The sequence below is a fragment of the Amphiura filiformis genome, chromosome 4 (assembly GCF_039555335.1).
Source record: "Amphiura filiformis chromosome 4, Afil_fr2py, whole genome shotgun sequence".
NCBI classification, from domain to species: domain Eukaryota; kingdom Metazoa; phylum Echinodermata; class Ophiuroidea; order Amphilepidida; family Amphiuridae; genus Amphiura; species Amphiura filiformis.
Window position 1 is genome coordinate 70,584,031 of NC_092631.1, and position 26,927 is coordinate 70,610,957.

A 26,927-nucleotide genomic window follows, 5' to 3' on the forward strand; every position below is an offset into this window, starting at 1 on the left:
ACGCATAGGCCTTCAAAAATAAATGTTACAAACATGTTTTATTTGTTTATTTATTTTCATTTAAGACAGCGTTCAAGATTTGACTTACGTTTGGCGGACACACGTGTGAAAAAAGTATTTAGGGGTGAAAAGAACCAAAATTCTTGAATGTTTATATGTTTCCAAGGGTAAAATGTCATCTAGTTTCAGATTTTGGCACTTAAAACTCCCTATCTTTTATAGATTTTGAGAAAAAAAATCATTTTTTGGTCCGATTTTGGCCGAAAATGGCCATTTTGGGGTGACAAAAATTTTGACTTGCAGATTTCCTGTGAGTATATGAACATGAAAACTATCAAATAGTGCCTAATTTTCTATTCTAATTGTGTAACAAGGGTACAATTGTGATATTAAAAGCATTGAATGGGATCCATATATTTCTTTATTTTTGTAGCAGGGGTAGAAACTTGAGGGTTCGGGTGACAATTGATTTAGAAAAATATACAATATTCGCATCATTTTCAATTTGAAAACGCCATATCTCCACAATGGTATGAGCTATAGGCATGCTTTAAGTGTTTATTTGCTCAGTATTTCATTAGCTAAATGGTGATATAACAAACAAGTAAGCTAGATCTACAGAAAATAAAATAACTTGCAAAATGTTACCCCCACCCCTAAGGATTTTGAGGGCGTGAAAAAAGTCACAGATTTTGCAAAAAAAATAAGTCCTTCAAAATTGGGAGGTTTGAGGCTAAACAAAAGACATGTTGCCCTTACCAATGCCTCCCTCTACAGCAACATGTTTTTTTTTTTGTTTAGCCCTGAGTATCCCCATTTTGAAGGACTTATTTTTTTTGCTCCAATTTTTGCTCCAATTTGGGGACTTCGGGCAGAAATATGTCTGTACAGTGCTATGGGAAAATTTTCAAGTTGATAATTATGCATTTTTTATGTCAGATTCAGTTTCTACACAAAATTTCACCCTAGAAAATGTTCCTTTAAGTAGGGTATCTTTCACTTTAAGTTTCCACCATTCTGTCCGCCAAACGCAAGTCAAAGCTTGAACGCTGTCTTAAGAACTCTATTTAGCATTAAATTCAGCATTTGATAACAAAGTACAGTAATATGTGGGCCAGTAAAGTAACTTTTGTAATTCTTCCATTGTGCATGCTGTGCATCTACCTACACAAATGTAATCACAGTTGCAGAAGTGATAAACTTGTATTTGTTTTTGATCTGTTTGCTTTCAGGTTGAAAGTCGTCTAGCGAGGACAGACAAATTACACGGTATGATTCAACAGGGTATACCACACAGTATGAGACCTCAGCTATGGCTCAGGTTATCAGGGGCACAACAGAAGAAAGAAAATACAGAAACTACTTATAAAGTAAGCAAGTCAGGTTTTGCTCATAATTAACTAATCAGTAGCATGAATGTTTCCTCATGTTACATCTGATGTTCCCATGTAAATCAAATTATTATTGAGTATAGATGGCCTGTGACATCTTGGATATATGATCATATGAGCAGAATTACCTTTATTTACACATCCCTCTTCGTTTGCCAATCAAATAAATGCAAAAAAGCAGAAAGCCTCTCATGAGCTATATTTCCATCATATTTTTCTCACTAACATACTGAAGTTAGGCATTCCAAATCGGCATATTTCTGAAGAAATCATTAAAAAACTGTTGAATTGGTCTCAATTGTGGCATACCACGTTTGAGAAATATGCCAATTTAGAACTCCCAATTTCAATATGTTAATGAGAAAAATATGATCTTTCATTTTTGATATCAGTTTAATGAGTTTATTACAGGATCATGATGGTTATCATTAATTAAAACACTGTATACTGCCAGTATCATTCTGTATATATGTCAGTAATTCCATAAGGAATTAGTCACATTTACATGTTCTTTTTGCATGAATACTTGACAGGGACAACATTTTATGTTATACATAAGTTTTAAAGAATTATTTGATTTTCCAAGTATATCAGGTCACTTCCTTTAATTTATTGGGCAGTTTGGCAAAATAAAATCTATGCATAGGCCTACCTCTTCATATCTTACTTTATTTAATCAGAATATGTTATATTGACTCACAGATGTTGTCATCACTGTTGCCAGATTTAGATTGCTATCTACTCTATTCAGACTAGTACCTGGCTACCTGTGCTTCTAAGTACCCATACCTGCACTGGTAGCCTGGTACTTGTACTTACACTAATGTTATTATTCCCAATACATGTCTGCCAAACCTGGCATCAAAATTGTTTGTTTGATTTGGGTATATGAAGCAGTAGATGCCTTGGTGATATTTCATAGTTGTAACAAGGATTCTATTTTGTTTTGTAGTAATTATGGCATGTATATATAGGGATTTAAAAATAGAGATATAATCCAGTTATAAACATATGCTGTCACTAGCCACTAGGCACAAATTGCATTTGTTATATCATAACTCAGTTAGCAGTAAGCTTACAGTATTACATTATTCAGTATTCGAGTTTTAAAGGTGGTATTCTGATTGTGTTACATAAGTTCAAATTTCAGAAAATTTTAGTAATTCAATTCAATTTCAATTCAATTTATTTCCATCAAAAGTACAAAGAATACTTAATTAACACCAAAATGATTAAAAAACACAAGATGGAGGAGATGCAACAAAAGGCAAATGCCTGCAAAAGTGTTGTACCACCTTACATAAAAATTAAACACACACACATAATAACTAAACAAGACAAGTGCGGAGGCCTGACAAACAATTAATTACCTCAGACAGCTTTGATTCTAGAAGCAACAATTTGACAGCATACTCAATAGCCAGTACAAGACTTCCGGAGTGGGTGTATCACCAAACTACCAGTTTTTGTTGATACTGCCAAAGCAAAACATATTTAAGGCCTAACATATCACTGGGGTTATGATAAAAGCATGAGCATTTTGATGGGGTAAAGTTGTGGAGCTGTCAATCGCATCATGCTCCTTTAAAAATGACGAAATACTGACAGTCTGTGTGAAATTAATAAATACACAAGCTCAGTATTAAATTACTCATTGTGGATACAATCATTTTTTTTACTGGTCAATTTTATGCAGGATATTTTTTTTAATGTATGATTAATTGATATTGTTTGCCTTATTTCTTAACAGGAAATCATCAAAGCCAGCTCAAATGAACATTCCCTCACAGCCAAACAGATAGAAAAGGTAAGCATTAAGCTGAATTTATACTTGATCAATTTGGCTGAAAAGCGAATTGCATGCATGCTGTACTTGTGCATTTACTTCCGTTTTCATAGCCGATTGTTCAATACCCATCTTGTTTGCAAAAAGGGCGTCGATTTTGCGACTAATATCATTTTTGACCTCGCCATTTAATTGGTTTAACATGTTATCATACAATCTTCACAAACTTTTATAAATTTGCAATATGTTATGATACAATATTTTGTCATCTGAAGTCCGCTGAGAGAGTTGACTCAACTGTAAGGACTGTTTTGGAATATTTTGGCATGACCAAGAGATAAAATACATGGCCAGCCAATCTGGTCTGTTGCCAATTTGCATGAGGCTGTTGCATTGGCCACTGTTTTCTAATGCAAATGACATCTTTTCATTGCCTGCAGGATCTCCTTCGTACCATGCCAAGCAATGCATGTTTCTCATCTCCCAAAGCCAGTGGTGTGCCAAGGTTACGACGAATCTTACGTGGAATAGCATGGCTCTATCCAGATATAGGATACTGCCAGGGTACAGGAGTGGTAAGTATTCAGCCCCTTTAGTATCTAGTACTGATCCCCTAGGGGCTCTGAGTAACAAATAACAACATACAATTTAATATTTCAGAAGTTTACATAAATAAATATGAAGAGGCATTGAAAGAAAGTTTCCATGGATATCTTTAGGGAGTTTATTCCGAGCAAAACATGATCTGTAGTGAAAAGTTATTTTACCAGGATTTATGTTCCATTATGTTTTAGAAATATATAAAATCTTGAAATATATTATTTCACTTTATTGCTTGCTGGTGGAGAGATGGGAGTAATTAATAATATTTGGAATCTGTGGGATGTAGAGTATACATCTAGAGTATACTATTACTGTTTTATTTCACTAGCATCCTTGATATCTCTGTTTGTTGAGTGCTGGTTAGACACCCAGGGGTCCCAGGTTCAAATCCTAGTCAGAGATGTACATATTTCTCCCTTGACCGACTTGATGAAGAAAATAAATTGAGATCATACTATTAAATTTTGAGATTAAGTAACTCTTATCACATTTATTGTAAAGCAAATTTTCAGGTGAATGTGCCTGTCTGTATCGCACAAAATTGAAATTGGTGAGTTCCTAGCCCATTTGTTTATCATATAACCATACTTTTCTGTTTGCTTCATCCCACCAGATTGCAGCTTCATTGCTGCTATATATGGAAGAAGAAGATGCCTTTTGGATAATGTGTGCAATAATAGAGGACTTGGTGCCAGCTTCCTACTACTCCAGCAGTCTGCTAGGTGTGCAAGCAGATCAGAGAGTCCTTAGACAACTGATGGTCAGTTACTTGCCAGAGATTGACCAATTACTCAAGAGCCATGATATAGGTATGAAAATACAGGCTGTATCACAATAATTGGCACTGATCAATTGTAAAGTTCATTGGGAGAACTACTTCTTGTAAATGAAAGATTGGACTTGTACTTTTATGCAGGTTGTAACGAGTCAACAAAAATCATATCAAGCCAAATCATTTGGCCTATTGTCTTGCTGGTTTGAATCAAGTAACTTGAGTCACTGTACAAATTCAATGGTGTTGAGTCACGTAACATCACTTGAGTAATTCGCCTCAATTTTTCTCAAGTCGCAAGTCATGATTTGTTACAACTTCGGATTTATGACTTATATAACATGAATTTACAAATTTGGAGGGGGTTCTCATATTATAATTGGATATGGCAGTCACTGTAAGATGATGTGTACCATCATGCTAGGATGTTATATTTTTGTTGGTTGGCTTCATATGATAATGGATATCTGATCTACATCTGAGTAGACGTCGTGAAACCCGACGTTATATCCGGTTGAGTAATCCTGAAATTGTTAGAGACAGGACAGGGTACACCATGATCGGTGTGTTAAGTTTTTTTGCAGTTTCAGGTAGTAGTCTTTTGAGAGTTACTCCAAAGCAAATACTAAAACAGTGTAGGTTATACCAAGGTAAAAATAAGGTGAGTTTTGAGGGAAGTGGGAAAATAACTACAGGAATATACAAAAGCATCTAGACAGACACAACTGCTTTTTGATACAAATCTTGTGTGTGGGATGACCTATCTAAGTCAGGTCCTTAGTTGGCGTACCCTTTTAAGCATGTAACAGCCAAGCTTGCATAGACAGAGAAATGTATTATGCATCATGCAGTTTATAAATTCAGTTTTACTAAAGGTCAGGTTATAGTCTTGCTGGACAATTTCCATTGCATCAGATGCAGTGGCTTATTTGCTGCCAGTGTTTTCTGCAGCAGCTTAAATTCTTCTGCTGTAGAAAATGTCGAGAAAGAGAACAAAACCATGAAAAAACTAATAATTTGAGTGGGAAATCAAAGCTGAGAACGGAAAGTTGCAGCAGGGAACTGACAGTGGGCTATTCCAGTTGAAATCCATACTCCCCTTATGGAAGACATGACCTTAATCGTCCACACAGGGAGTGTGAATTTCAATTGGGTTTATCTGAACGGGTGATTCAATTTGAAAGCTACACCCCCCTGTGTGGGAGATTAAGGTCATGTCTTCCATAGAGGGTGTATGGATTTCATCTGGAATAGCCCAATGCAGCATCTGCCACAACTGAAAATTGCATGCAAAAACATACTATAACCTGACCTACATCTTATGCAACATTGGTGTGTTTTTGTTAGGGTGCAGTACATAAGGCCAAAAAAAAGATTGTTTGCTTGTCCTCCACCGACCGACCCTAATCTGGAAAATCTTGAAAAAAGTTATTTTTTTGTTTTACTTTACAAATGAATACCGACCCTAATTTTGGAAATTCCAGAATTTTTTTTTTCTTTCAACATTTTTGACATCCTGAATTTTTTTTTTATAGTTTCTACACACTTCTAAACTGTTTTAAAAACATGAATGAATTGGTATACAGTAGTGAAATATTAAGCTAATTAAAGGCATACAGTCATGTTTTGGCTATGACCTTTAAAAACAATCCTGACTGAGCGACCCAATTCTGAAAAAGTTGTGGAGGACAAGCAAACAATCTTTTTTTTTGGACTACTGCCCAACAAGTGGTATGGTGCTGGTGATATGACTGAATAAATTAAGCATATGTTCTAATAGGATATTTTCAATTTGGACCAATCAATAACATGTTATAAATAAGTCAGTAATCAATATAAATCAGTTGAGGCATGAAATAAGGTCAAGGATTATGTTATGGTCTATGTCATGGACAGGCAATGGAAATGTGTTCAGATTGTTACTCAGATATGCCAGAAAAGCTCTTAGTCTGTGATATCTGAATGTAATTTGCATATTTGAATGAAGTCTGGAAAAGCTTATGTAAGCATCATGTTCAAATTTTGTGCCATGATTTTTTTACACATTGTTTTAAATTTGAAACTGAAATCAAAGATTGGTGAAAATGCTCATCTATAGTAATTAGGAAACTCTCATCAGAGAAATATTTTTGTATTTGCTTAAGTGAATACAAGCTGGTTCAATTCAATATTTATATTTGCCATGATGAAATATTTGAATTTCTTTTGCAGAATTATCTCTGATTACATTACACTGGTTCCTGACAGCGTTTGCCAGCGTGGTTCACATGAAGGTATTACTACGGATTTGGGACCTGTTCTTCTATGAAGGTTCAGTGGTGCTGTTCCAGGTCACATTAGGCATGTTTAAACTCAAGGTAAGGTCAAATGATGTCATTCGGTCGGTCATCATGACGTCACTTGCGATGGAGTGCTTCATCGCATTGATTGTTTTTGCCGGGATTCGCCTGTTCCATTTCATGCCTGTTCTGACATGAAAGGGACACTTACCGATGTACTCAATGGGGGAAATAAAAAAACCTGTCATAAAATAAATACTTCTTGGTGAAACAATTCAAAAAGCTTGATTTCTTATCAGCGGAATAAACTCCCAATAATTACAAAAGGAAAAGAAAATTGGTGCGGAGAAAATCGGATTTAAATGAAAGCCCTGTACAAACCAATAGGGATTTCACCAGGGTGTCCCTTTTGACAGACGTAAGAAATGGGTATGTGCAATATATGGAAAAACCCCAACTGAGAGAATATTTGCCACAATATTTCATCCCAAAGGCACTATGTCAAGGCAGCAGGGGCAGTGTTCAAGCAGCCCAATTTGCATTCAAACAAAAAGGCTTCCAAAGTCCAACTATTTGTGGACTTAAACTGAATTTAGCAAAGAAATCACCCAATTTGTGATTGCTTGATGGAATGCATATCCTGTACTTCAAAAGCAGTCAATAATGTAGGTATAAAACACCTGACACTTGATATAGGCAATTCAGTACTTAGAAATGATTCAAATAATCACTCGGATGACCTATCATGTCGCCAAAATTTGGCTTGAGTCAGGTTATGTGGCTTAATTTTAGCTCAAATCAAGTCGAGTCACAAAGTCAATGGGGTTTAGTCATGGCTTGTTACCATTCTGTTATCAGGATCGATTAAAAGTTGCAAAGTTAGCTGAACGGTGTTGCCTTATGAGACGCAGTGCATCTTTTAACAGTGGCAATCTGCATAGTCATGAAAAATCAATTTGTGTGTACTATCAACCAGTTTTAGTTCCATTAATATGACCAAATCCCTGGACAGTACTATATCCCTGGGGGTACTCAACTATCATTGAAAAGTTCTATTACTATACCGTAAATGTTCGCCTAATGACGCTATGAGCTCCCATGAGACCAGGTGTGCCATAGGCAAAGAGCAAAAGGTGACCTTATTAATCGTTTTGCTTTTTCAACCTATAGGAAGAGGAATTGTTAGAATTGGAGAACTCTGCCCAGATCTTCAATGCTCTCTCAGATCTTCCAGGAGAAGTTGATGATGTTGATAAACTCCTAGAGGTAAGGATATTATTATTTAAATGTGGTATAAAATGATGACTTGTTAGACCCCTTGTATATATTTGATAGCTAGAACATGACATAGGAAAATATTTTGAACATTGTTCATTTTCCAAGCCAATTTCAACTTATCATGTCAGATATTAGTACATAACTTATGACTCTCTGTGGTGTAGACAGATGCAGCATCAGGGAAGCAATTGGGTCAATAATTGGAAATATGAATAATGTAAAAAAAATGTTTTTAATGTTAAAGCTTAGTAATGTGTTGAAGTAATATAAGTTACAGATGAATGATAAAACAAATAAAGGGTATCCCAAACAATTACTGCATGAGTCACATTTTCAGAAATATGTGACAAAATCAAAACAAATTAAAAAGGAATATGTAGCACACAATTGTCTACATTTGTATGTAAATTACACTTGATTTGATTCACTTGTTACTTAGAAATAAATGATTACCGGTACATAATGTACCATATATCCTCGAATAGTCACCCCTTCAATTAAACACCTCCCCCACCATTTTTTTTTCAACCAAGATGTTCCAAACTATCTTGTGTAGTAAGCTTACCAAGCATGCCAGAATGCACACACGATCACTAAATGGCATCGGTAGTTGGCGAAAGTCTGATCGTAAACCTGGAAGTGAACCGAAAGTCATCGTTCCAAAGTTCATAGTTCCTCATTTCAGCATGAGTTTTAATCTTACCTCGCAATTTTAACAAGAATTATTGTTCTAAAAATGACCTCTAATAAACGCCTCCCTTTTGGAAAAAGCAACACCCCCTGGGGGCGGCTATTCGAGGATGTACAGTATGTGTGTCAGTGTACTTGAGATGCACAACTTGTACATGAATTCTGAGAATAGCCATCCCAGCACTGGTCTATGTAGAGATCAACTCATTGAAATAGGTTTGCTGACAATTAGTTGTTGCTAGGATACAAGCTGTATCAAATTGTTAAGTATCCATCAGTTTGTTTAAACAGACTATCTCTTAGTCTCCATATATTAACTGGATCAATTTGAAACAACTAAGATGATCAGTTTTCTCATCTGCTCGTAGAAGACTTCTGATTATGCTTTGGAAATTAATGGGTACAATTGATTTTATGGGTTAAAACAACACCTTAACTATTTCATATTTCACATGTGACGCAAGTGTATCCACCAAATATCCACCAAATTTTGAAAATTATTTATAACTATCACAAACTTCATCAGTATCTAAGCTGAAATTTGTAAGTTTGTGACATACTTGGCTGCAAAGTTATCAACTTTCATGCCCATTTTTGCATGTATTTTATTGTATTTCTGGTCCTTATTTTCCCTTGCCTATAATTTAATTTCATTATTGCAGGCTTTGATCTGAGTGGATCAGATCTTGTCACATATAGTGTTTATCTTTGTGACATCATCTTATCAAATCAGACCAAAAAATGCAGCTGTGATATTGAGATACAGGCAAATATAAGAAACAAAATCAATAAAATGCAAAAGCAAAATGTGTTTATAAAAAGCTCACAACTTTCCAACCAAGTATGCTAGGAATGGAATAGGTTCAGCAATAGCATGGTTGGTCTTCTGACAAGTTGATAATATTAATCCCCTTTTTAAAACTGCTTCCTTTAGCTTGATTGCATGACATGTAACGTAAAGGTTTACAAGATCTTTGTTCCCCAGTTCCCCTAATTTAATCAATCAAATAGTTTTTTACAAAATGAAATTTATTACAAAAGTTATTGGCAGCCTATATTATGTCACACATTGTTGCATTCGATCACAATGGCTAATTGTGTAAGAAAACATGCAATTCTGAAAGTTGCACTTTGGTCTATTTAACTCTCATAAAGCATGCAGAATTCAGATTACATTCTACATTACGACTGCATGTTTTACAAGAGTTGAATGAACCATAGTGTAACTCTCAAAACTGCATCTTTCTTACATGATAACCGAATGTGTGACATTGTAAAGTGACCTTATTTGCCGTAGTCGTGATTTGTCACAATCTCTTGATAATTAATAAATTTAGGTAGTTTTACTATATCCAATACAGAAATAAGATGTTATAGTACCCATAAATGTCATGTTTCCTTTTAAAGTGTCCAATGTTATGTATCTGTTTCTGATTTGATGTGGATGGCATACTAGCAACAATTTAAACAACTTTGCACTTCATATTAGTAATAGTGAAATGCCAAGTGAAATGTAGACCTCAGTTCAACTCTTATGTTATGAATCCATATAAACCAGATGCTTATTGTGTGTTATATGTCCCATCATTCCCAATCATATGTCCCTTCATTGCCAATCAATGTCTTACCATATTCTTCATTGGGAATAGTAGCAGGTGCAGGGTGGCTTGCTATTGGAAGTAAATGGGAAAATTATGGCTTTGTTTTTTGCAAGGGCAATTCACAGCGGGAATTGCACATTCTTTGCTTTATGGGACAAATGTCAAAGGATGTAGCTAGCTAGCTAGCTGGTGTGTTTTTTGTTATCCCATTAAGTAGAATTGTGTGTCTAGTATTAAGTAAGATTTGAGATTATTAAGAGTGATCTTTGCATATTCAAAGTGCATTTAAAGAAACTTTACAAGAAATTTGTAATATATGTGTGTAATTTCAAAACTCTGTTATTGAAAATAATAAATATTTCCCCTGCATATTCTCTCAATGTCACTTCAGGGTAGGGGCAGCAATGGGATAAATAACCAGGGATAGCAAAATTTACAATAGGGCCCAGTAATGGGCCTTGCAGTGGGATGGAACACCTTGATATAGTTATGCTCTTTTTATTATTAGTAGTAAAAAAGAAACAAGTTTTAAAAAAATAGAAAAAGCCATTAATTTGATCCTTTTTGGTATGTACAGAATTAGAAGAGATAACGTTTATTCATCAAAAGGTAACTCACAAAACCCTTGGAAAAAATCTTTCACCAAGTTCACAGAGAAGGTGACTGTCCTCCTGTCATTTATAATGCCTCTGCTTCAATATCTTTTTACAATTTGGGGGAGATGTTTATGTCAAGGACGAAAATGATACAGAGAGAGATTAAAAAAAATTAATATTAATGCGCTACAAAATATAGTAATAATTAATATTAACGCACTGAGAAAGATACTTTAATATCTTTCTCAGTGCATTTTAATATTAAAAGATCTATGCTTGGCAAGCAAAGAGTTTATTGAGAACACAAAAGTGAACCTTTCAGTAGAGGATTGTAGTAACAGATCTTTTGGCGAGATATTCCATGGACTACATATTGCAAGTTTGTTGCCTATCCTGGTTCAAATCCATTATTTTCAGCAGGGCTATTATATTTTTCTGTTCTCTGTACTATGTTGCTACATATTCAGAAAGTCAGGGCTCCATTGGTGTACTTGTTGCACTTAAAGGAGTACGGTATTTCGCTATATTTCGTGATCCTAGCATCCTCCTCTTATGACATTTTTCAGTAGATATGCACAATAAAAGCTTATTTCCAAAATTTCAGTTGATTCCGATTTTGCATTTGTGAGTTATGCATGATTTAGTGTATTACACTGCTCCATAGGCCACTGTTGTAATTTCGTTCTGGTATACCAGAATGAAATTCAAATTTCACGATATCTTTGCTAAACGAATTAATTTGCAAGAAATATTTTGTACATAAACATTATGTAGCCAGAGGTTTCCAGTGATATAAAAATCTCAATTTTTGTTGAGAAAAATGGGGGGGACGAGGCTGTGGATCAAGAAATGCCCTTTTAATTTTAAATGTGACCTCAATAATAATAAAAACAGAAACGAGGAGGAGGATAAGAAACTTGTTGACAAATGATTAAAATTAAGTTTGATATAAATCATATTTGGTTGCAATAAAAACCTGAGCAATAATACGGACACATGACCCATTGCACAGACTGAAACAGATGGTACCATTTGTTTTAATATGGCTACATTATTATCAATGTATTGTGTATTCATGAGGATACCGGATACTATTTTGCACTTTTATACTCTCAGTCATAAAATTACCCTCTCACCTTCATCAGTTTTTATACACTAATGGACAAAAGTTTGGAATCATTTTTGATACCCTGCTTTTCTTGGAAAGACACTCCGATATTTTGATAGTGAGCTAAGTGGTCTGAATATTGGTAGACAAGGGATAATTTTATAAGGTTATATTGAAAAATAAAGAGGTCTCTAGGTGACACTGCCTAAACTATCGGTCCTGCATTGTTAATGTGCTTAGGGGTACACAGACATCTTTATCAGGCAACACTAGGATGAAAGAATTTAACAAAAACAGGGTCTTAAAATGGCATTTTTTGTACAAATATGGCATTTATTTAATGAAAAAAGTACATGTTTTGTATGACAAGTTTCTACCAGCGCATATCCGGTTTTCAACACCTCCAAAGTTCAAATTGCACATAAATATTTCCAATAATCAATACCAAAAACCAGTATAGAAAATCCCACTCCAACATCTAAATAAATGACAACATCGATATCTGTGTGTAGCTAGCTAGATGTTCACAGGAGCCCTCTATTGATAACATAGATAAGATAGCTGTGGCCAAGTGCAACAGCTGGCAGAGATAATACACAGTATAAAAAAATGGAATATAATATTATTTTATAGTGAGGGCTAGAATTTATTTTGTTCCAATCCTCCAATGTGTGTCATATAGAACTTGTCTATTGGAAGTAATATTCCAGGATTTGGTTCAGTAACTGGTTTTAATGTATATAAGTGAAAAATTCATTTACATATTTATGTAGTTGTTAAGTACTTCGTTGCCATTTTTTCCCTGTTTAAATATGCAGTCTCAAATTCATATGAGAAATATTGTGAAGAAATTTGTTTTTATTTTGAGGAAAATTAATTTTTCATGTAAACATTTTTGTCAACTTTATAATGAGGGAAATAAATTTTTCATGTAAACATTTTTGTCATCTTTATAAAAATTCATGGCAAGTAATTAAAATGATCATAATATATGAAATTACTCATAAAGATAAATATATATTATCATAAAAATAATTACCATAATGAAATCAGTCTGGTTACTGCATACAAGTGCATGGATGCATATATTGGGATCAGCTGTTGGTTGTCCCATAGCATACTTCTAGTCTACTACACACTTTATGTGCACTTTGAACACAGAACCCCATTCCAAAAATGGCATCATCCATTTTATTTAACACATCTAGTGTACAATTCCAATGACAATATCAGATAATTATGCAAATGAGATGCAAAATGAACTGGTAGCCACGTGTCCATAAAAAGTAATGCTATTAAAATTCATATCATCGGTAAAATAATCTGGAGAGTTAATATTATTTCCCATCACATGATCGGAGAGGATAATAAAGGCAGACATGACAGTTGGTTCTTCACCTGGTAGTTGTAATGTTAACATTATGGGGAATTTGAAGGAGAATAGTTATCCCCAGCCAGCAAGGGTACGTAGGTTCACTAATATACATGTCCTACTTCACAAGAGGCATTATGAGAATCAATATTGTAATATCAGGCATTAATAATAATATAACTAGGCAGGGTTGCGTAACAACTTGCCGTTATCTTTTTCCTATTTTCAACTTCTCTAACTTTAAACTGACATGTATTCATTAAGAACTGTTGTGAAGATTGGTAATTACTCACCATTTGTGTGTGGGGAAGGGGGTAAGGGTGGGGTCAGAGTGTGTGTGTTTCTTCGTTCATAAAAACTGACAACGGATGACATTTGTGTGAATTAGGGCCTAATTACTGTACATATAGTTTGATCAGCTTGTAATTGGCAGGCCTTATAACATTGCGGATTAATATCAATATATTCTATTTTGAGAATTATCTTGTGACATCTTGCCAGAAGCACCACAAATTATTAATTGAAGTCCTATACTTTGACAACTTTCTTTAACACACAAAATATAGATCATACAGTTAACTATAACACTCTTAGCATGGGTCTACTTTTCGGCATAGTGGTAAAAGCCTAAGAATTCCCGCCGATTACGAGCTGATCAAAGTATAACTAATCTTGACAACTGGGGACATTCCCCGGTTGGAAAGACTGTGTCCAGTATTACAACTCTGTCCAGATAAAAAGACCAAAAACTACATGGGACAAGTCCCCAACCATATACATATCTAGTATATAGTGTGTCTCGTCTCAAGTTGAGAGTAACTAATTCCCTGTTGGATTTTGCAGTGGTAGTTTCAGATCGCGCGCTAATTTAATCCTGTGGGGCATATGCACACGCGTGGATAAAAGTGATTTGTCCGTACGCTGGTGACGCAATCGCTTGCACACACTGATGGCACACTTAGCCCCTCAATTATAGCTGTCAACTTCAGATGAGACACAGTATAGATAGATAGATAGATAGATTTATTATTATCTTTTCACTCAATACATGATACAAGAATATTACAATAATATTACATTATAAAGATATAAATAATAATACATATATAATAACTATGGAAAGGCATTATACAACGATGAGTGAAGGAATTACAGTAGAGGCCCAAAGGCCTGTAGCTCTGTAACCCCTTGATACAGGTATATGGCATTTATTTGACATGGCAGCAGGTTGGTAGACAACAAAATGCTGAGTCGAACCAACCAGCTGTCATGTCTATCAATGACATATCCTATGTTAACATTTAAGGAAAAACAAAGAAAAACAAAATGCACATATCAAAAGCTAAGTATAGTATAGTATACAAATATATACTCATTATACTGCCATGAGAGGTTCTGGTTAAAACTATGGGCCCGAGGTGAGATCAAGAGTATTAATTGATCTCAATGAGGGACCATAGTTTTAACCAGAACTTTGAATAAAGGCAGTATATATTTGTTTTATATACTTCATTAATATGTTCTTTGTTCATTGATTGGTTAAAAGAAAATTATTTGACGTTTTAACTCTCCAGCTTCTATCCTGAGTGAACAGCACGACCAATTTTTAAAGCACAACCTATATTTTGCCCTTCAAAAAATCGAATAGGCTAAAATCGGGCTAACCAATTACAGCAGCGCGAAATCACGCTATGGCAGTTTCGTGTGCGTGAACTGTTCCGTCGCATCAAATGCGCGCACGTGGAAGGCATGTACTATTTACGGCTTGGAGGTACTATTTACGGCTCATCCAGGACATTGCAAATACTATTTACGGCTTAGAGGTACTATTTACTGATAGGAGTACTGATGGTAGAACTATTTTTGGTCATGTGATCCACTTTTAACCAATCAATGAACAAGAATATATTAATTAAGTATATAATTACTTTTATCCACCCAACCATGACTTGGGTTAGTTTGTGACCATCATTAGATGTGCTTACAAAATGGGTTATGTATGTTTATGTATATGTGGAAGTTGTAACAGTGGATCCATGAAGAACCTGTTGTTCTTGATCAAATGTGAAAGCCAACAGTGTGAATTACAAATGTGTCATTAACTGTAAATGTGCCCAAGGTATAATTCAGATGTTTGTTTTTATGTTGGAAAGGTGTTACGTCATACAGCCATTGTTTCTTTCAATTGGAATGTCTTTTATGCATGTGGATTTTCTAAAGTTGAGCTACATTGCACTTCTGTCTGCTTTTATGCTGAATGATATTCATGTACATGTATGTCTACTGTTGCTGTCTACTAAAAACACCCAAGTCCAAGTGTTTTGTGTTGGTTTTGCAATTATCTGTCGTTCGTATGTTATATAAGGCCACAATGTATAGCCTGCTATTAGTAATATTTCCCAGGAATATTGCTACTCAGTTTCCAGGAATAATACCATAATAATGTGTCAATGTAGTTTGATCGTTAATAGAGGCCGTCAGCCTTTTCTGCGGGATCCGCCATCTTATGAGTACAGCCGTTCTTCATGTCATGTGTTAGAGATTACGCGGAAGTCGCAGCACGTGACGCACCTCTTCAGTCAAGCATCAACGAGGTGATCTTAGCAACAAGACACTCCGTACCCACAAGATGGCGGTGTTGACGTCACAATGACTATCTCTATATGGACCCTTTGCACAATCATCTCAAAACCAGGTTTTACTTGCAAACTGCATGTTGTGTGCATCTTTGATTTCATGCACATCATATTCATAAGCATTGGGGTATTCCAGTTGAAATCCATACACCCTGCTATGGAAGACATGACCTTAATCTTCCACACAGGGAGTGTGAATTTCAAATAGCATTATCTGAATGGTGACTCCATCTGAGATTCACACTCCCAGTGTGGGAGGTTAAGATCATGTCTTCCATGTGTGTGGATTTCAACTGGAATACCCCCATACTGGTGTGTTGCATAAATGGGTACAAGCAAAGCTCAAAAAACAAAAATACACTTTTGCACATGCATTTGAAAAACCTTGTTTCTGTAGCAAGATGGCAGGTCTGTGCAAAGGGCCAATAGATCTAATATGATTAATTTGAGAAAGCCAGTAACATTACCCATGATTCCTATCACCTACCTATTGATAACTTTATAACATGCATGTTTAGTCTGTTTGTTTGGTTATTAAAATTTGGTGGCAGCCTCATATTATACCACCTATGACAGGTAAGCTTACATAATAAGCACAACTGTTATGATAGTTCCATGATTGTATGGCATTACAGGTGGTTTAATACGAGATGGCCAATTTGGTTCTTGTGTCGTCTGCTTGATGATTATAGTTTGCTTCCTCTTTCTACCATTTGTTTTATTTGTGCACCCTTTTTGAATTGCTTATCTTTGTTTGAATCAGAGGCGGGATTTGATTCAAGTAGAAATACCGTGGTGTTTTCCTTCTACAAATTGTATGATGTGCAGCGGGGTAAGTTGCTCACAGATGCCATCATTCCCAGTAAGCGGAGTTCCATAACCTACATTGTGTGCATGTTACCCAATGTGACCTTTGTCGATGTTGGTTACCAATTGTGGTACTCAAGTCCTTTGGGGTCACAGTTGTTGGTTATATAGAGTATAGAGGTTGTGAGACATTGGTTGTGGAGAATTCTGTGTGTAGTTTCATTAATACATTGTAGGAGGGAGTTTAACTGCTAACCCATTGAACAAGATTTAATAGCTAAAACTGAAAATTTTAAAAACCAATCATAAGATGAAATCATGTTACAAACTAACCCATTAACAATCCAAATCTGTGGGCAGTTTGTCTACAGTCTGACTTTTTTGTGCATTTTCGCCCTTGCAAACAGGCATCATCAAATTGCTGCAGTTTTTCCTGTTGCGGCAAAAGTTACAGCTTTTCAGCCATTTGAGCAGAAAATAGTAGCGATTTATCAAAAATTGCAGTGTAAAACCGCAAACGCAATATCTGTTGCCATAGAAAATGTGCAGAAAACTATCAGACTATATTTTATGTAGCCTTAAGGAAAAAGGGGTGCATATTTATAGATTCTATAACAATTAGGATATCTTCATTGGGGTTGGTCAAATAATGAATGCAATAGCAGTGACATTTTGGGAGAATTAACATGTTTACTTTTTCCTCATATTGTTTACTGGTATAGCATAGCATACATGTTGACAATCCATGTGTATGAATCTGATGGATTTTGTCAAATGTTTGAAAAACTTGTTCAAAGTGCTGGATAGGTTACGAATATGAAATGTACCAATTCATGCTACTGGTGGAAAAGTCTTTCTTTTTTGCATCTGGAGCTTCTGGAGTTTCCTTTCTTAACATCTTGAAAATTTTGTAAAAGTGGGCAAGAAAAAAGCTTGATTAAATTATGGATTAAAGATAGCTAGGTTTGGTGTAATAATACAGTATTACATACTCTGCAAAGATGATAAAGCTAGCTTGTTTAGTGGTTTTGGTGTGGGATAGCTCAAATTTGAAAAGCACTATATAGTGTATTTGAAATGTTAATATGAATTAGTATTAAATTATATATATGGTGGATGGGTAGTTGCCACAGGGCTGTAATCTTACTGGCTTGTATGGCTTGTGAAATGATTTCATATGTACATACTTCATTCATATATAGTTACCTTTAATTAATTCAGTCTAGTAGCTGAAGATGGGAACATTACTAGTACATGTCATGATAGATTGGATATTTTAGATAACTAAATATTATTATGCACATGTATATCAAGTTTATCACTTTTTGTAGTATAAAAATATGTACCATTAGTTCTCATGTTATAATAGAAACTTGTCATTTCAATATGGAATAAAGAAACATAAAAGGGGAGCAAAGAAATTAGGCTTTAGTAGGATTATAACTAGCAACCTCTGGATTGTGAGTCCATCTGAGCTCTCCAGTCGGATGATGGTTAGTGATCTCATTTACCAATACCTTTGCTAAGTGCTGGTCAGGGCCATGTAACTTTGCTCCTGTGCAGCTGCCCAAATTATGATATCAACCCTTGAAGCAGCAGTAGACATGGTAGAGGGGAGCAGTGAAGAATTGGCATTATGGGTGGTATTCTTTGTAATTGTGCACGGTTCCACAGATTTCATTTTAGCCCCTGCACTGGTATTTTTATACTTTCTAATAGATTCATTTGGGTATCATATCATCTCTATCAGGTGATGGTGTAACCCAATGTGCTCTGGTTGATTCAGGTTCACATGGATAATATTGTCTTATTTTTCTTCTTGGTTAACTGAAAAAGGTTTTGATTCTTGTTCCTTACAATTGTATTTTGTAATCTCAATGATGCATGACATTTTGGGCTTTATACAATAATTATTACTTCATTGATGGGTTTTTTAGAAATACACACAATAATAATTGATCATGTTGCTCTTCTTTAACACACTAATTGGGCCATAACAGTGGCGTGCGCAGCACATTGAAAGGGGGGCAGGTTGTTCAGTTCCCCTGAATGGAGTCTGATTAGGAGCAAATTTTGATGTTTTTCCCCAAATCCCAATGACCAACAAAAGTGGGGGCATGGCCCCTGCCCCCCCCTTTGTGCACGCCACTGGGCCATAATGGTTCATTGTGGTGTTTTTAGTATAGATGGTGCAAGGAACAGTACACTGGTACCTTAACTTCTTCTTTGTTTACATTTTTAAAATGATAGTAAGTAAGACAGATGACCAAAAAGGCCACTTAGCCCAACCATAACTTTTACCTGGACATACTGTAGTCTTTTTGCATATAGGCGTAATCTCTACCAATCAGTCAGGACTTTACTGGTCCGACAGTCAAGTTACAAGCCCAATCCTGACTAGGAAGGCAAGGAAACTATGTAGAAGTACTTGAGCTCAACCAGAGCAAGTACTTATCTAGAGTTTAATCCAGTCCTGTCTCTTACCCTTAACTTAATCCTAATCTTGACACTAGCATTAGTCCTTACCATTATCCTAATCCTAACCCTTAATACTAACATGAACCCTATCCTTTTAATCCTAAACATAAATACATTGTGTGTCCCAAATTATAAGCTACTGGTTGAACTTGATAATACGTCTATCATTGGTTGTCTTTTTTTTGCTGAACCATGAAATGGTATCAGCCTATAAGAGTAAATGTTACTAGCTTACTTACTAGCTTACTTACTAGCTTACTTACTAGCTTACTAAGTTACTAACTGACTAACCATTTGGTCTGAAATGGACATATCTCTAAATGCCACGAAGGTATGACCCCATGAGTGGTGTCATATGAAAGAGGAAAACATAAAGAATATAATAAAAATATTTCCAAACGTCGGAGGGGTCAAAAAAGGTCATTTTAACTGAAAATGCTCCGATTGAGCTTAAATTTAAATGCAATAATCCTTGTGACATTCTAAACATGTTTTAAACATTTACAAATTTATTTAAGGTCATTAAGAGGTCATAAAGGGGTCAAAGGTCAAGGTTCTCAAAATGCTCCAATTGAGCTGAAATTTAAATGCAATTATCCTTATGACATTCTAAACATTTAAAAAATATTTTAAGATTCATTTAAGGTCATTAAGGGGTCATAAAGGGGTCAAAGGTCAAGTTTTCCAAAATGTTCCGATTGAGCTGAAATTTAAACGCAATGATCCTTATGACATTCTAAATACGTTGAAAATATTTTAAAATTCATTTAAGGTCATTAAGGGGCAATAAAGGGGTCAAAGGTCAAGTTTTCAAAACGCTTCAATTGACCTGAAATTTAAATGCAATGATCCTTATGACATTTTTAACATGTTTTAAATATTTTAAAATTCATTTAAGGTCATTAAGGGGTCATACAGAGGTCTTAAAATTAATACTATCCTGCACAGTATTGCTGCTTGATCAGATCGTCACAGTCATCCGCCTCTTACCTCGTGCCCTTGCAAAGGGCACAGTTGCTCTAGTTTATTTTATATTCTTTACTTTTCCTCTTTCATTAACACCACTCGGGTGGTCATACCTTCGTAGCATTTCGAGAGTATGTTCATTACAGACTCCGGGTGACAGTGGTATCCCGGGAGTGGTATAGGCCTACCACAATATACTGCCGAAGCCACATGGTTCAGCTATGGTGCGGTTATCGCTCTAGTTTTTTAGAAAATGTTGGTGTAATTTATGAATGTACAAATATGGAAATGGGACCCTTGTGGACTGATTCAATCAAGTCATTAAGTAAATGCTTGGTGTTCAAGCTAATATCATAGTACACCCCAACTTTTTTTTTTTTTTTTGTAATCCGGGCAAGTGCAAAAGATCTCTGAGTAATGTTGATGAAATGTAATTTATTTTAAATAGTTGTATTGATTCTAGTTTTTTTTCACTGATAACTGTATGTTATTATTGCATTTAATTAAATGTTTGATGGTAGTAAATCATAAGACCCATTGTTTTTATTATGATTGTGATCAGGTTTCTACCAAAATCATACAATCTAATCTGAATTTATCTCAAATAAGTAGCTTGTTAAAGGTGTATAAATGAGTAGACCTGTAGACTGTCATTGCTTTGTCGCATGAAGATCTGTTTCAGTTATTTGTTTTAGTTCCTTAGTCACCATCATCCTCATAGTTGCTATATTTTGGTTTTGATTAGATTTCTAGTTCCTGTTGAACTTCTGTAAACATTTATGTAATCTGTAAAGCTGGATAATAGAAGCATCATTTGTTGACTAAATAAGTTGCTATCTCTCTTTATTTTGTTTCCTTTCAATACTGTTCGTTGAATTTTTGCTGCCATACTTGTACTTCTGCAGAGCTATCAGGTTTGTATTCCATTGCCATTTTGCAATATAGGCAGATTTTTAAACAAATCTGACAGAATGTGTGAGAAATGGACATCAATATGGGAATTGTTTTGATAATCAAATTATAATAAAAGGTAGTGATGAGAGTATGTGTTTCAATGTCAGTGATTAAAATTTGATCGACATTGTCATCAAATAATAATGAGATTTTCATGACTGAGCTTGCTATGAGCATTAATTGCAACTACTGGCCCCTGTTGTTTTGATGAATTTGACCCCTTTGTTCATGTTCTCACAGATTTGGATATGAAACTCTACCTTTTTTTGGAGGAAACTATTAAACCCATGCGCTCATCACTATCATACTTGTGTCCATTTTTCATATATTGTCTGATTTTTCATAGTAAACTTGCCTATTATTGGTTGATATGCAATTTGATATACCAGGGCACAGTTCTAATTCCTCACCCCTCTTACGTACATCCTTTTCCATAATTTGAATTGTCACCTTTTTACCCACAACTGTCATTCCAAACCAGTATGTATTATGACCTACCCACAACTGTCATTCCCTAGTGTGCCACATGTATACCTCTTTAAAACGTAATCACTCGGGTATATGCCACCTTCCTAGATGATGGGATCTAGCCAAAAATAGGTGGTGGGCTTATACCCTAAACATGTCAGTGTTTCAAGAGGATATGTTAACTATTATAATATATATGATTTAACACCAACTTATTCAATTAGTCTTGCCCACTATCAGCTGAAGTTATTGGTTGGTCATATCAGAACACTTTACCATATTAGAGGCGAGGGCCTATACACTTGACTACCAATTATAGGGCATCTTCATGACTCAAGACTACTCAAATGACAATTCCTATGGTCATTTTGTAGGATAGATTGATGGACACCCTGGTGTGATTTAAGTCATTGAAACTAAGGTTTCAGTGAATGTTATCAAGTCAAAACATACTACTGGGCTTGTACCCGGATGATGCACACTTGTTTCTAGGATACTTTGGAAAATATGGAATGGGCTTAATGTGTATGTTTGTAGGGAGGTGGAGGAAGGCTCATCATTTATTCCTATGTGGATCAGCCCCTGGATCACTATTTCTTCACACACACTGAACTGTGCCTTTGGGTATGATGAATGCAGACAATTGATAATGATTTGATCTTTGCATGATGAAATATAAAATGTGAAATATGGAACCACCTACATTTACGCTAGAAATTCAGAGCTGTTAGATTTAAACTCATCAGGATTAGATTATCAATTATACTGCTCTCTTTGGTTGCTTGCCGCTTGTAGATTCTGTTAAAGGTTATTTTTAAAAAGACATGGTTGCACTTTTTCCATTAAGATGCAAAATTCTTAGAAGTGGGAGACAATCTGGTGAGGAATGGACTATAAGCAATATTCTTGCTTATTTTCTCATTTGGTTACAACAGTTATAATGGGATTTGTGCCAGGCTCTATTTTGTGAAAGAAGAGGTGGATTTTGTTTGAACCGGGAGCTACTTGCGACCAACAAAGAGTAAAAACACATTATTTCTGGAATTATACAGATATTGAGACTTTCCGTCAGGAAATAATTTCAGGTTAAAAATAGCTCCCAGTCATGTTATGCAAGAGGCTAAATGGGAGCTATTTTGTATCCAATAAGAGTCTAGAGCCTGTTTAATTTTTCCCCCTTGCATTGGGTGTTACGACGACTTATCTATCTGCTTTGTTGCATGCACAAGTTCAAATTGAAATGTTTTGTATCAAATTGGTATAGAACATGTACGTGAAATTTTACATCTGGTTCAATGAGATGATCTTTTATCATAGCACCCAGCACCTAGAGCATTATTTTATTTTTAGGACACTTTTATTCTCTATTTTCTCAGAGCCAGTTTCTGGCAATATCACAATTTTGCCTTTTAAATCATAACTCGGCTAATAATGGGGATTGAAGGTTCTTAAAACATTATTTAGAGGTAGAATTTGATATGCCACTGACCATTCATCACAAGTTGTAATTTTGCTGGCTAATATCCTAAGTGAGGTCATATGCACAGGAACCTGTCAGTGTGGATGTTTTGTTGTGATGACGATTTTGATGGAATCTGTTTTTTGTTTTTTTAGTTGTTTGTTTCTATTGATTACAGCAAGAAATTACCTTTGTTTGTGAAAATATGTGTCTCCTGTGAAAATGCCCAAGTAGATCACATTGTTGTTCCAGTTTGCTTCATTATAAACTTGATTCTGTAATTTGTGAACACACACAAATGTGGATTGTGTTTGTTTATACTCTGAATCTATACAGTGCAAAGAATGTTCTATTCCTAACTTTTTCTAATTTTATGTAATTGTTAATGAAATCAATAGAAAATAATCAGAAGTGCAATTTTAGTGGGTTGGCATAGTGTATGTCTCTCTTGGGCCTTTCTATTTCTCTTTTTCTTTTCGTTTTTTGTGGGTTAGGGTAGTATGATAAACGATGGTGGTGGTAGTAGTGAATTTCAGTATTGAAACGACTGTTGAATGTATTTGATTATGAACATTAAACTTTGTTAAGTTGTACTTCTAAGACATAGTAGACTGAATGATAACTTACATTTCATTGCAACCCAGTACAAAAAGGTAGATCATCAAAATCTCCATGTAATATTCCATTTCAGCTTAAATATATCATTATCATGTACTAATATTCATAATTGTATTATGAAGGTTGCTTTCATTTGGAATATTTAACATTTATTAGGTCTCTATCTTTACCATATTTACTGTCTGAAATTACCATATTTTTCGTATAATTCTATAATATCATCATGCATCCTGTATTTTAAGGTGAATATGAATATACAGTATACTAACCAAATTGTACAATACAGTTGCCAATTGACCTGCAACATGTCCCACGTATATGGTATAAAAACAAATAATTACATCGCTAAATATATGAAACAAATCAGTCCGATTTTTGGGCATAGGCTATATTTCAAGGGTGGGAGCTAGTAGGCACTGACATTTCATATCTATATTAGCTTAGGGTGCATTTGTGGAGTTGCACTGCTTTGGTGATCCCCTGTTTCAACTGCTGCTACAGAGAAATGTCCCTTGCTCAATTACTGGGTAGCTTCAAGTCCTGTGTTATTAATGTTCTTTCGCAAAGAAAGTGTACATCTTAATGATTAATTGGCCAGATTTCAGCTCTCAAAACCATATTTGTTTTAGAATAAATCAATTCACAAACATAATTTATGTTCGGAGCAAATGAAACCACCCCAGGGAAACCACCCTTCTAAAATCTTGGTCAGCATATGTTCCCAAAATTGAGTATACCCCTCCCCCTCACAGTACCCAGGACTGAATGCTTCCTTGATTGTATGTTATGATAGATATGTATGCGACTATGCGTTATTGACCCTGGTCTATTGTCATAAGTGTGGATATTTATACAGGGTCTATGTGAAAATAACAATTTATACAGCATGTTCCATCATCATCATATCATGCATGTCGGTGTCTGCCTACATGTATATAAAAATAAATCATTGTAAGATGATGTGGAAACAGGCATTGTAACTGTTGATGGAAATGTGGTAGACTTGAACTTAATCTGGGCTGCTTTGATTCATGCGCAGATTAGGCCACATAAAATGAATTTTTTGGTTCTCATCTGGAGGATTGTCATGAACTGATGAGGGAGGCGGATGTTTTCAATGTAAAATTAGCATTGTTAGTAGTTTTTGGTCTTTGCCAACAACAGTGTTCGAGGAAAAAAGGAGGCCTTTCTTTCTTTTTCTTTTTTTCAAAGGTGTAATTGGGGATGAATCCCTAGAGCCCCACAGAAAGACTTGGAAGTGACCCTTGTTCTCTAGTATTTATTTGTGTAAAGGTTTCCTAAACCATTCAAAAATTTTAAATTGTTTGAAAAACCATAGCAAATCTGACTATCAGGAATTGAGGTAGGAGGGGACATGAACCAAAAAATATTTTATACAGCCTTAATAAAAGGATAGATTATACACAAATTTGCGAAATCTCTTTGGTTCTATATTATATAGCTGTGTTAACCGCATAGTTGTGAGAGTGAATTTTTCTGTGGCGCATACTTGACAAGTTGCCTGTAAAATCACATCCTATAGCAATTGTCTGAGCAGTATTACTGCTGGTCATTGAGAAATATATGGTGACTGACTCAAAGCAATGTTGTCTTGTGCACTTTATGGAACGATTGGCCCTTGTTAATGAATGCGATGGGATGTTGCAAAGTTAAAGATGATCTGTTCTTTTGTCAATATGCAAATTTAATGTAAATATAATAGAGAGACCATTATTACTATCTGATTTGTACAGCCTTTTGAATCCAAACAGATATACTGGTAGAAACAGATTGATATAATATGTGGGAATTGAATCTTTTCAAAACATTTTTAGAATAACCACAAAATATTTGTGTAAAAAGAGCGTTGCATAAAATGTCCTGTACTAGAAAGATATTTTCCCAAAGAAGGATGGTAATCATGATAACTTTGAAATCTGAGACTAATAAAGACTATGTTGTTTTCTTCTCACAGGTTGGCATGAAGCATTCAGCCTCTTTAACAGACATCATCGTAGACACTCACAGACGTAAGCATTTAGCCTATCTCATGGCAGAGCAAGGTGCTATTGTCAACCCAGAATCAACCGGAAACCTTCCAAAGCAGGTAAGATTTAAGGGTACACAATGTATTGTTGGTCGAAGCAGCCAAAAAAAAAATCGATTTGATTTTCATTGTCTAAATCAATATTATTGAAAAATAACACTTTGATGTTTTGCAAAAGTTCATTCTACAAATCATGTACTTGCTTGATTTGTTGTTGTTAATGAGTTGTGCGCGTTTTACAAAAGTGTTGTTGTTTCAGCCCTCTTTACAATGTAACTCAAGAACCACGACCTACAAAAGTATATATGTGATATTTGAATTCTTCTACACACTCGCTATGAAATGATCAAATCAATTTTTGCCAAACCTCACTACCATTCGCAAGATGCTCTGAACTACCAAATCACACCAGTTTAAAATAGTTGATAACATAAAGGGTGAAATATCTTTAACAGACATCATAGATGACAGAGTAGCCTATATATTATTATTAATGGAATTGGACAACTATTATTTTTCGCATTTTAAATTATACATGTTTTTGTGGGTTTTATGACTAGAGATGTAGATGGTGGTTGTATTTCTGGGTTATGCTTAGGGTTTAGGATTCATTAATTCAGAAAGACAGTAGAATCTCTTACATACTATTCTGTCTATAAGAATACATGGAGATATGATCATGGTCCTATTCTTTTGATTCTTTTATACTAAACATCCTTTTCAATAAAAGACAGTTTAGATGTGCTAAGGCCATTGTAAATGGGATGGCAAGTGTAGCCACAGACACCCCATTTTTTCACAAGGGAAATTAAAAATGGTCACATGGTCTACAAACCATTAACCTATCTTGGTCGCTGAGCAGCCAATTGATTATCAATTGTCCATGTTTGCAGTCAACAATTTGTACAAAAGTCAAACTGGACATTTTTCATGTGAAATAATACTGTAGTTCAAGAAAAAATACAATGAATGCCCATAAGACATTGTTGCAGCATTTCAGCTCTATGTCGAGATAATT

At 35.1% G+C, this 26,927-nt stretch overlaps 1 protein-coding gene across 3 annotated transcripts in view; it reads left to right on the top strand.

Annotated features, from left to right (window-relative positions):
- Window positions 1–26,927, top strand: part of LOC140151331 (small G protein signaling modulator 3 homolog) — a 104,714-nt gene that overhangs the window by 38,278 nt on the left and 39,509 nt on the right. For all 3 annotated transcript variants that reach the window (XM_072173639.1, XM_072173641.1, XM_072173640.1), the window contains exons 5-11: window positions 1,233–1,370; window positions 3,142–3,198; window positions 3,618–3,752; window positions 4,394–4,589; window positions 6,764–6,909; window positions 8,002–8,097; window positions 25,838–25,969. In XM_072173639.1, the coding sequence (XP_072029740.1) occupies window positions 1,233–1,370; window positions 3,142–3,198; window positions 3,618–3,752; window positions 4,394–4,589; window positions 6,764–6,909; window positions 8,002–8,097; window positions 25,838–25,969 (900 nt within the window). The remainder of the gene's footprint in view (window positions 1–1,232; window positions 1,371–3,141; window positions 3,199–3,617; window positions 3,753–4,393; window positions 4,590–6,763; window positions 6,910–8,001; window positions 8,098–25,837; window positions 25,970–26,927) is intronic.